This window comes from Epinephelus moara, chromosome 18 (genome assembly GCF_006386435.1).
Source record: "Epinephelus moara isolate mb chromosome 18, YSFRI_EMoa_1.0, whole genome shotgun sequence".
Taxonomy (NCBI): Eukaryota; Metazoa; Chordata; class Actinopteri; order Perciformes; family Serranidae; genus Epinephelus; species Epinephelus moara.
This window is the reverse complement of record NC_065523.1, coordinates 20,503,084-20,514,380: the sequence shown is the minus strand read 5'-3', so window position 1 is coordinate 20,514,380 and position 11,297 is coordinate 20,503,084. Positions and strand designations below refer to the sequence as shown.

Below are 11,297 nucleotides of genomic sequence, written 5' to 3'. Positions count from 1 at the left end.
AAACATAGTCTGTGGTCTCCACATTTTGAATCTGAATGAGCTGCTCATCTGCCACAGCCCGTCATGGAAAGGGTGAGAGGCAACCCAGTTGGCAGAACTGTTCGTATTGTACTTATCTGCAAACTACAGATATATTACATTTGAACATTCCACGTGTAGCAGATGTTTTTTTCTTTACATTTCAGTTTTCAATTTCATGTTGTGACAAAGCTGTGTTTAATGTGTGGGTTTAGGGACAAAAACACTTGGTTAGGGTCAGGATAATATCATGTTTTGGCTGAAAGGAAAAGTTTGAAGATGTAGGCAGACTTAGTGGTGTCTAGCGGTGAAGATGATGGATTGCAACCAGCTGAAACTTCTCCTTGGTAAGGATTCCTTTAGTGTTGATTGCTCAGGAGGTTTTTACTGGGAGCCTGATTTTCTTCAGAGGTCTCTTCCTCTCCAGAACAGGACAGACGAGGTGATTTAAACCATTAAAACCACTAAATAAAGTAGTTTTGTGTCAGGTATCAGTGTTTCTCCTTTGCCTTTTGGCATGTTAATGACGGGCTGTTAGCCCAGCACCTACTGATGTGTGCTAACCTTTTTTACTTTTAACTTTGATCCAGATTTTCAGGAGGATTTTAGCAGGAGCCAAATTATTCACAGAGGTCTCCTCCTCTCCAAAACAAGCACACCCAGTAATTTAAACTGGCAAAAACACCAAATAAAGCAGTTTTTCGTAAAAAAAAAAAAAAAAAAAGGAAGCTCTTGTCGCAAAGAGACTGCTAACTATGGTGGCAGATGCAAAAATGCAAATGGCCCTAGCTAAAGCCAGTGTTTGGTTTTGCTGTTCTGTTCTGGGCTACTGTAGAAACACTGGGATCTACCTAGAAGAGGCCCTGTTCCCTATACAGATATAAGTGGCTCATTCTAAGGTAACAAAAACACAACAATTATTTTCAAGTGATTATACACTTAAATAGACCCTTATTATATACTGTTTCCACATAACAGTATACCTTGTTGGTGGGTGGGCTCAAGTTCCCCACAATAATCAGTGTGTTGCGTCAGCTGTGTTACGTCATAACATCACAATCTAACATAACTCATCATGTCATCTCATCATCAAAGACTACATACTCTTAGTATGTGCGCTAAGTTCACACTTATCTGACTTATTACAGGGACTTGCCCAATTTTTTGAGGTGGAATGGAGGATGGACGGACAAAAACACATAGACATATGAGAAAGTAGGAGTGGCCAAGCTGTAGGCATTCCACCGAGGTGTATATAAGAGCCCAGAGAGACAGAGGAAGGTGCAAACTGAGGCAGACGACAATGGCAGCTCATCCAGTCAGCGTGCTTATCACAGGAGCCAACAGAGGCCTGGGGCTGGAGATGGTTAAGCAAATGGTGGAGACCCTTCATCCAGTGCGAAAGCTGTTTGCCTGTTGCAGAGACCCAGATGGACCCAGGGCTGAGATAAGAGTCTTTACTTTGTCTGTGGCCCACTGACATCTTCAACAAAAAAAAAAAAATCTTGTCGCAATCCAAAAAGTTGCACTGATTGAAAAGAAGCAAGAATCCTGCACAGACAAACGCAGTACTGGAAGAAGGTAGTTCTCCTTTAAAAGTAGCAATTCTTGAACTGGAAGAAGGTAGTTCTCCTTTAAAAGTAGCAATTCTTGAAAGGATTGCTGGTTTCTGTTTATATAGTAGGTCTAATGTTGGCCAGCACAAATTAAAGAAGATGAAGCCAACCCCAGAATCATTTACCTGAGTGCTGTGGGGATAGATGTACATAAATATCCCTGACTCAGAAAATAAGGAAATACAGGCTAACATTGCTGTGTAAGAGGCTGTGACCCTATTTGTTGGCATAGCTTGTCGGTAACGGGGCTAAATAATGCTCCAAAGGTAGGCTAAACTTTGGAAAAGGAACAATACGGCAATTTTCAAAGGGTCCCTTGAACTCTCACGTCAAGATATGTGAATAGAAATGTGCTCTATGGATACCAACAAGTCTCCCTGAGACTTCAGAAGGCTTGTTCCCAGTGTTTTGTTCTTTAAAATCAATGGTGTGGACAACACCCAGACCCTTAGGAGGGGCTTTGTCCACCCTGATAACCAGTGTCTGTCCTCTTGTGTTTGTTAGTAAATATTGGTAGTGTTATGTTAGCTGGTCATTTTGTTGGGATTGAGGGAAGGAAGCTGATATTATGGTCAGCGAACCACTAGACCCAGGGGAGGGGGCGCTCATCCTTATCAGCGTCCTTTTTAAAAAGAAAATTCCATTGTCCAATTGCGCAGTACCGCCCCTGCAATAGTGCTGCTCCCATGACTGGCTAGGCCCCAATGCACAGGCCAACAGAGCTGGTAAGTGAGCGGATTTGGGGTGGGAGTTTTATGGATTGAGGACCTCAAGATTTTCAATGATCCCATCTGGCCACCCCTATGAAAAAGTTGATTTCAGTCAGGAACACTTTTGTCAAAGAAAACTTTATTTACATTTGCAATATTATATTTGGCACAGTGTTATATTTGGCGGTATGGCTCTGTTCTGGGGCCCCTCCGCTGTTCCTCAGGCCTACGCAGAAAGCCTCTCCCACGTGCCTACGTGGAAAGCATAAGGTGGAAAGAGCACACCTCTCCACCCTTCTGCGTGCTTAGGTAGAAAGCCTGAGGCAGAGAGAGCACACCTGTCTGCCCTTCTACGTGCAAATGAGGAGAGCCTGAGGTAGAGAGGCAAACGTTCCTGCCCTTCCATGTGCCTCCATGGAAAGCCTAAGACAGGGAGAGCAGCAGCAAAGACTCCCGGGAACAGAGCAGAGCAGCATCAGTGACAAACAGTAATGACATTGATACGTCAGACACGGCATGAAAAGGAGGAGCTGGGATGGAGGCGGGTTGCAAAGCAGCTTGCAGAGGAAGCAGCAACAGTAGGCAGGCCAGAGCAGTTTAAATAGGGCTCCCTGAATGAGATTCGCCAGTTGGTTGCATAGAAAGAAATCATGTGATCAGTGCAAGTATTATAAAATTGTACAGTACTTTATTAAAACTTGGTTACTCTCTACCACTGGATAAAAGTGAGCACAAGTGATCGACAGTGTGCGGGATTCTTTGCTGAATTACAAACATGTCTCCTCTGTATATTAACAGGCCTTACAAACACTGGCAAAGAAGCATCCTGACATCATCTCCATCATCCGTCTGGGTACAAGCTCTCTCATCCTGTTTCCATGTCCAGGCCTCGACTCTATGAACAGTGCAGAGCTCTGATATTTATCTGACTCTGCTACTGACCACCGCTGATGTTCCACTTTCTTTCTCTCTCTGTCAGACGCCAGTGACCTTTGTAGCATTAAACAGTGTGCCCAGCAGGTGGGCTCTCTGTTGGGGACGGCTGGTCTGAACCTGCTGATTAACAACGCAGGCATCCTGGTCAACGGCACTCTAGAGCAAACCCCTCCCGAGGACGTGCAGAATTCCTTCAACACCAATGTCATGGGCCCCATGAACATCATAAGAGTGAGAGAGAGGACAACCTGAAACACAGAACTTTAATGGTGTACACTGAAAGTTTCCTCTTGTTGACTCTCTTTCTGGTGGTCGTCATTAGGAGTTCCTGCCTCAGGAGCTCAGCAGCAGTGAAGGCCAGTGGGATGTCAGGGATGTCCACCAGCAAAGCGGCCGTCATAAACCTCGCCTCCTATCTGGCTTCAATGGAAAAGGTTAAACCGCACTATGCTACCTTCCCTGCCATCTCCTACCGCATCAGCAAGGTGAGTGACAACCTGCTAACACTGTGACCTGCTACTCAAAGGTTTTATCTTACATTTGTTAGGTGGAGATGTTCAATCACCCTAATTGCTCTGTCTGTCCGTTCCTTTTCTTCTTTCTCTTCTCTTCTCCTCTCAGGCAGGTATGCACATGCTGACACTGTGTGCTGCAGAGGAGCTGCAGAAGGATGAGATCCTGTTTTCTCTGCTGCTCCCTGGCTGGGTGCGCACTGACATGCGTGGAAAGGACGTGAGTCAGCAGGTTTCATACATCTATAAAGGATTAAGTCAGCTCTGATTGATAGCTTGTTTGATGAAAGATGCCCTCAAATGAAAATCAAGATTTTAAACTTGTTAAACATGTCCTTATGTGTGTTTTTATTATATACTACAAGATATATCATCGTGAAATAAGCACCATCTCCATGGCTGAGCATTTCTGCCTTGGGAAAAACACCGGTTCAGACAAATCCCAGGAACAGTGTTGGACTTTGAAGCCAATTTTACATGTGGCCAAACACAGTGTTGTAGTGGTAGTGCATGAGGTGGGTGTACTACTCAGTAGATGGGTAATATGTTAGCATAAAATTAATTTATAAATGTAGCTTAACAGGGTTAGTTGTAGTTTAACAGGGCTTAAACACATAAAGTACTACAAGAGCAATGTGGCTTACCTCTCCCATGGAGCACAGCAGCAAAAGGGGAGAGGCAAAGCGGGAGACACCCCTTTATAGGTGGGGTACCCCCAAAGGTGAACGTAAGGGTACAGAAACTGACTATCAACTGTTCCACATATTGACTATGGAGGCCTAAGCGTGTCAGGTAACAACTGAAATGGGCTTCAGTCTCAGGGAGTCTACAACTGGTCTGTTCGTAGAAACATCAGACTCTTAACTTAAGAGTGAGGAGAACTGACCTCCTTTGCCAGCCTTCATGTTAACTGTGTGTTTCTGACCACCAGGCCGAGATTGATCCTCCGGAGAGTGTGCAGGGGATGTTTCGTGTGATGGCCTCCCTGACTGAGGAGCATAACGGAGCCTACCTGGATTATAAGGGCGATACTGTACCCTGGTAGCTTTAAAGAACTGCCTCATAAAATGATGTCAATCACTAAATGAACCCATGTGAAATAAACCATTAGTTTTAATTATGTTGCTTGTATCTCATTTTACACACAAACAAGCACTTACATGATTTGATACACACGTCTTCTTCAGGCACCTGATTGTCAGCACCTGGAGGTACCAGAAGCTCAAAATAAGAGTCAATTCCAACAGCCAAAAAAACAAAGCTGTTTGCCATTGGCAGAGAAGATTTGGCAAATTTTTCATGGGAGCAACCCTCATACTCAGCTCTGCTGCTCATCCCACAAATGCATGTTCCTTACAAACGTGGCACCATTCAAAAGGGAAATAAACAGGCTTTCCAACGGTATAAGATTTATTGCCACGAAGCATTGTTACAACAAAGAAATAATCTACCAAATACAAAATTCCTTACTTTTTGTGCTTAGTTTAGTTGCTGTATTTATTGCATAATAAATTTCCACTTTAACAAAGTAATTAGTTTGCTAATTAAGAATTAAATTTATGATATAATTTGGTTTTCTGTCAGAAAAAAAGTGAATTTCTTCCAAAAAACAAATGAAAATGTGCCAGTAGAGTATACTCATCCTGCTTGTTTATCAGCCTGATGTATTATACTATACTATACACTTTTTTTAAGAAACCTGAGAGTTTAATCTACTGTATTAAAGTACATTACTTGTCAGGGTGGACATTTATACTGTTTGTTTACCAAGGATTTGCAAGCTTCTGTAAATCCTTTCTCAGAAATCCTGAATGTGCTGTTTCACACAGAAACGGTGCAGCCATGTGGTGGGAATGCCAACCTGCATCCCTGCCGACACCACTGCTGTAGCTTTAGTGCCATTATAACAGATGAAAATATGTACATATTAAAGTAAGTCATTATAGCTTGTCATTGCTTTATTGCTGTTCTGCTGTCAATTTGTGCAGCGATAACCAGATTCTCTTTGACTCATTAGATTCATAATTGTAGTCATATGTAAATGACTGTAGTGGTTTATAAATACATGTAAACTACTTGACATCAAAGAAGTCACATTACTTTTTTTTTTTATTTCTAAATGGATCACTTGATTGTCTGACACAGTGTGTCTTTTGTGTGGTCTGCCAAGCTCACGTTCCTGAGCTATTTTTGCTTTGGATGCATCGATGCTGTGTATGATTCACACTAAATGGCTCTAATTCATCTTCTGAAATGTCCCCAGGCTCACGAGATACCACACAACACTACAAAATAACATAAAAACAAAAAACATAAAATTTGAGATAAGCTTTTACTGATTGCCAGAGGAGAAATTTGTTGCAGTAACACAAGGACAGAAATAAGTACAAATAAATAGAGGTATAAAAAACAAAAACAAAGAGGTGTATAAAACTAAAATAAGAACAGAACTATCTGGTTTGGACGATCTGGTGACTGAATGAGCTGCTCATCTGCCACAGCCCGTCATGGAGAGGGTGAGAGGCAACCCAGTCGCCAGAATAATTGCTGGTCGTAGGAGAAACACTGGCATTGACTCAATTGATATGAGTACAGAAGGGGAAGCAGGCAGCAGGTTCCATTGAGAGCAGAGCAGTTTTATTTCAAAGGCAGGGTAGATAAGTGTGTGTGGTTATAGCTCTGCAATGACAAAGCAAACTTATTTAAAAAAAAAACAACGACCAAAACAACAAACACTATGCGATAATAAGATAAATTAGGTATTAAAGGAAAGTAACTTACAGGACGTACAAATCATGGCTACTGTACAAAGAATGAACAAACAGAAGAAGGCTGCAAATAGCCTCTTGTCTGCAAAAGAGTTTGCGCCTGACAAAGGTGGATGCTTTCCTGCCAGGCGTGTTTGTTTTATCCTGCCAGCCTCAGGCAGGTAAGGTAATCTCTTTCTGGGAATGTTTAACAGTTGGTATTGTGTCTTCAAACCACAGATATGTTACATTTCTACATTCCATATGTGGTGGACATGTTAAATGTTTGTTTCTTTACATTTTATTTTTCAATTATATGTTGGGACAGCTGGAGTTAATGTGTGGTTAGGTGTAGGCACAAAAACACTTGGCTAGGGTTTGGAAAATATCATGTTTTGGCTGAAAGGAATAGTGAGTAGTTGTTGACGTTCTGGGACCGTGTCAAATTCTGCCTGTTACAGGCATTGTCTTCTTTCAAAATACACTTCCATTGTCACAGGAAATATAATGTTTACATACAGTCTCTTATAAAATAAACACACTGCGTCGGTACGACACCGCCAATTGTCGTTATTTTTCCTTCAACAACAAACGCACGTGGTTGGGTTTAGGAAAAAACAACAGGGTTTGCTTTAGAATCTTACGGGATGCGAAAACCGCTCTCTTGGGTGATAGTTGGTGTTTGTTGAACCCATCCACCACCCCGAGGCCCCAGACGGACTTTTGCCACCATAACGTTCGTCCTTGTCCTGCCACGTTTACCCCTGACGCCACTGGGCGGGCACCGTAAACTATAACAACAACCGTCCGTGTATCATCCTGACATTAAAGAACGCCTTTTTTTGTTGGTTTCTGATGCAGCAAGTCACTGCACAAACGCTGGATTTCAATGACTTCAGAGTGAAACCGGGCTCTGATTGCAGATTGCAACCAGCTGAAACTCCTCTTAATTATAATTCCTTCAGTGTTCATTGTTCAGGAGGTTTTTACTGGGAACCAATTTATCTGCAGATGTCTCTTTCTCTCCACAACAAAGGGACCAGATTATTTAAACCGGTAAAAGCACTGAATGAAGCAGTTTCACATTACAAGTCAGTGCTTTCCCGATGCTTTTGTCGTGGAAGGGCTGCTAACTATGGTGGAGATGCAAAAAACATGAATTGCACTATCTAGAGCCAATATTTGGTTTGTCTAATCTAGGCTAGTTTAAAAATATGGTGGTGTAACATGGTGGTGTCTTGTCTTTGTTGATGCATCCAACAATGGAGGAGTTGCTGCAAAAAAAAAATTCTAGGTGGTATGAACCTGAGTTGAACCAGAAGAGTTAAAAGAAATGACACCAGGACATTTTCTTGAGGTGCGCTGCTGGTGTTGCTTATCATAATCTCAGTCACTGCCATCCTCTCTGACATGCTGTGGTCAGACAGTGAGGTAGTCATACAGCGTCCGGAGCTTTTTCACTTGAAGGCAGGGCTGGATGTTGTTGAAAGCCCCGGAGGATTCCAAGAAAATGACCCTCGCAGTGCTTCCCTGCTTCTATAGAGGGCTTTGTGGGTCAGAAAGATGACACTGGCTGTTGTGTGGTGTATTGTTACTTTTTTATTGTAGCGTAGCATGTGCCCTATATTCGTGTAGTTATCATATTGTGCAATGTCAGCTGGTGTGTGACTAGTCCACACCTGCCCAGGGAAAGTCCAGTCAGTTTTGAGTATATGTTGTGTTATTTCAATATAGTTAATAAATTGAGCCAAAGGCAAGGTTGTCTTAGGCTAATCTTTGCACTGTTTGCATATGACAGTACATCTGGTTTGCAAATGCGCTCAAGTTCCCCATCAATGTGTTACAAAGATCAAAGTCTAACATGACTCAGCATGTGTAAACTGTTGGTTAAGTTGTGTCTTTGACTAGAAGTCAGCTCACTAGACAGTTTCTTTTATGTTTGTCATCAGGAAGTCCTTCACTGTGTGAGAGTTGCTTTGCACTCTTGTTCTTGGAGCTTTAAAAAGCAAACACTAACTACACTCCCTCTTTTCATCTAGTATATTTCAATGTTATGACCATATATTTTAGTATGTTTGTTATCTTTCATTTCTGGCAACACTACATTCTCTCAGTATGTGCGCTAAGTTCTGCACATGCCTAACTTATCATAGTGACTTGCACAATTATTGAGGTGGAGCAAAGAAGCAGAGGATGGGATATCCTAAACAAACTGCCACATGAGAACGTGGGAGTGGCCAGGCTAAAAGCACTGAGGCTTACATAAGAGCTCAGAGAGCTCAGTGCACAGAGAATTGTGTAAACTGAGGCAGAGGAAATGGCGGCTAAACCAGTCAGCGTGCTTATCACAGGAGCAAACAGAGGCCTGGGCCTGGAGATGGTTAAGCAAATGGTGGAGTCCCCCCGTCCATTGAGAAAGCTGTTTGCCTGTTGCAGGGACCCAGATGGACCCAGGGCTGAGGTGAGATTCTGTACTTCCTCTGTGACTTATTGAAGTCTTCAACAAATAACAGAACAGACAACACCAAAAAGTTGCAGTGATTGAAACCCTGCACAGATAAAGGCAGTGGTGGGGAAAGTATTCAGATAGTTCTCCTTAAAATGTAGCAATACCTGATAAACTATTTAAACTGGTCAATACTATGCAGGATTGCCAGTTAGTGATTGTACACATGCTCTCCTGCAAAAGTTTACGTTAAAGCCAACCCTAAATCCACTCTTGTTTGACATTTCATCTGTGGTTCTTGGATGCTGCCTGCTGCTTACAGTCTCACACCTGGATGCAGCCTTTTTATAAAGCCCCAACCTCACCTCAGCAGGGTGGGGGTACACGCCTATAAACATCCCAAACACAGAAAATAAGAAAATACAGGCAGAAGACAGTCTGTGCAGAAAATAGCACAGCCACACACCTCTAATGGGCCATCAGTGATGAATGAAAACAGTGACACACCCAGGGTGGAGCTAGCACAAAGGTCACGGTATCTTACTAAACGGACAACCTGAGGCATCTGTTGGTGCCATACTGGCATAACTTGTTGGTAAGTGAACTAAACAATGCCCCAAAGTTTGGCTAAATTTTGGCGAGGTAACAACATGGCCTTTTACAAAGGGTCCCTTTAACTCTCACCTCAAGATATCTGAATGAAAATGTGTTGTATGGGTACCAAAGAGTATCCGTATTAGCCAATATTGGCTTTAAAATGAACTATCAGAAAGAGCCAACATGCTTTTACTTATTTTGCATAAGGAATGAATGTTACATACTCTGAAAGCTTTGTATTTAATGTCTCCATCTGCTGGTGGGCAATCACGATAAGAGTATGCATGCATGCACTTTTTGACAACATGCTATATTATGACTTTTTTCTCACATTTTGACAACATACTATATTATGACTTTTTTCTCAAATTTTGACAACATACTATGTAATGACTTTTTTCTCACGTTTTGACAACATGCTATACTATGACTTTTTTCATGACTGTGGATGACATACTATACTATAACTTTTTTCTCATGATTTTGGACGACATACTATACTATGACTTTTTTTCATGATTTTGGATGACATACTATAATATGACTTTTATAAATTATTTTGGACCACATACTATACTATGACTTTTTTCTCATGATTTTGGACGACATACTATACTATGACTTTTTTCTCATGATTTTGGACGACATACTACACTGACTTTTTCTCATGATTTTGGACGACATACTACACTATGACTTTTTTCTCATGATTTTGGACGACATACTACACTATGACTTTTTTCTCATGATTTTGGACGACATACTATACTTTAACTTTTTTTTCATAATTTTTGACAACATACTATACTATGTCTTTTATAAATTATTTTGGACGACATACTACACTATGACTTTTTTTCATAATTTTGGACAACATACTATAATATGACTTTTATAAATTATTTTGGACGACATACTACACTGACTTTTTCTCATGATTTTGGACGACATACTACACTATGACTTTTTTCTCATGATTTTGAACGACATACTACACTATGACTTTTTTCTCATGATTTTGGACGACATACTATACTATGACTTTTTTCTCATGATTTTGGAAGACATACTATACTATGACCTTTTTCTCATGATTTTGGACGACATACTATACTATAACTTTTTTTTCATAATTTTGGACATAATTATTTTGGACGACATACTACACTATGACTTTTTTTCATGATTTTGGACGACATACTTTACTATCTCTTTTATAAATTATTTTGGACGACATACTATACTATGAGTTTTTTCTCATGATTTTGGGCGACATACTATACTATGACTTTTTTCTCATGATTTTGGACGACATACTATACTATGAATTTTTTCTCATGATTTTGGACGACATACTATACTATGACTTTTTTCTCATGATTTTGGAGAACATACTATAATAAAACTTTTTTTTATAATTTTGAACAACATACTATAATATGACTTTTATAAATTATTTTGGACGACATACTACACTATGACTTTTTTTCATGATTTTGGACGACATACTATACTATGACATTTTTTTCATAATTTTGGACATCATACTATAATATGACTTTTTTTTCATAATTTTGGACGACATACTATAATATGACTTTTATAAATTATTTTGGACGACATACTATACTATGACATTTTTTCATGATTGTGGATGACATACTATACTATGTCTTTTATGAATTATTTTGGACGACATACTATACTATGACTTT

The 11,297-nt window shown here is 40.6% G+C and overlaps 1 protein-coding gene and 1 pseudogene across 1 annotated transcript in view; both read left to right on the top strand.

Moving 5' to 3' along the window:
* Nucleotides 1-1,321: 1,321 nt before the first annotated feature.
* On the top strand, nucleotides 1,322-4,983 carry LOC126405252 (C-factor-like; annotated as a pseudogene).
* Nucleotides 4,984-8,799: 3,816 nt separating this feature from the next.
* Nucleotides 8,800-11,297, top strand: part of LOC126405241 (C-factor-like) — an 8,943-nt gene continuing 6,445 nt past the window's right edge. Inside the window, exon 1 of the mRNA XM_050068884.1 lies at nucleotides 8,800-9,000. Within this exon, the coding sequence (XP_049924841.1) occupies nucleotides 8,857-9,000 (144 nt within the window). The 5' untranslated portion in view covers nucleotides 8,800-8,856. The remainder of the gene's footprint in view (nucleotides 9,001-11,297) is intronic.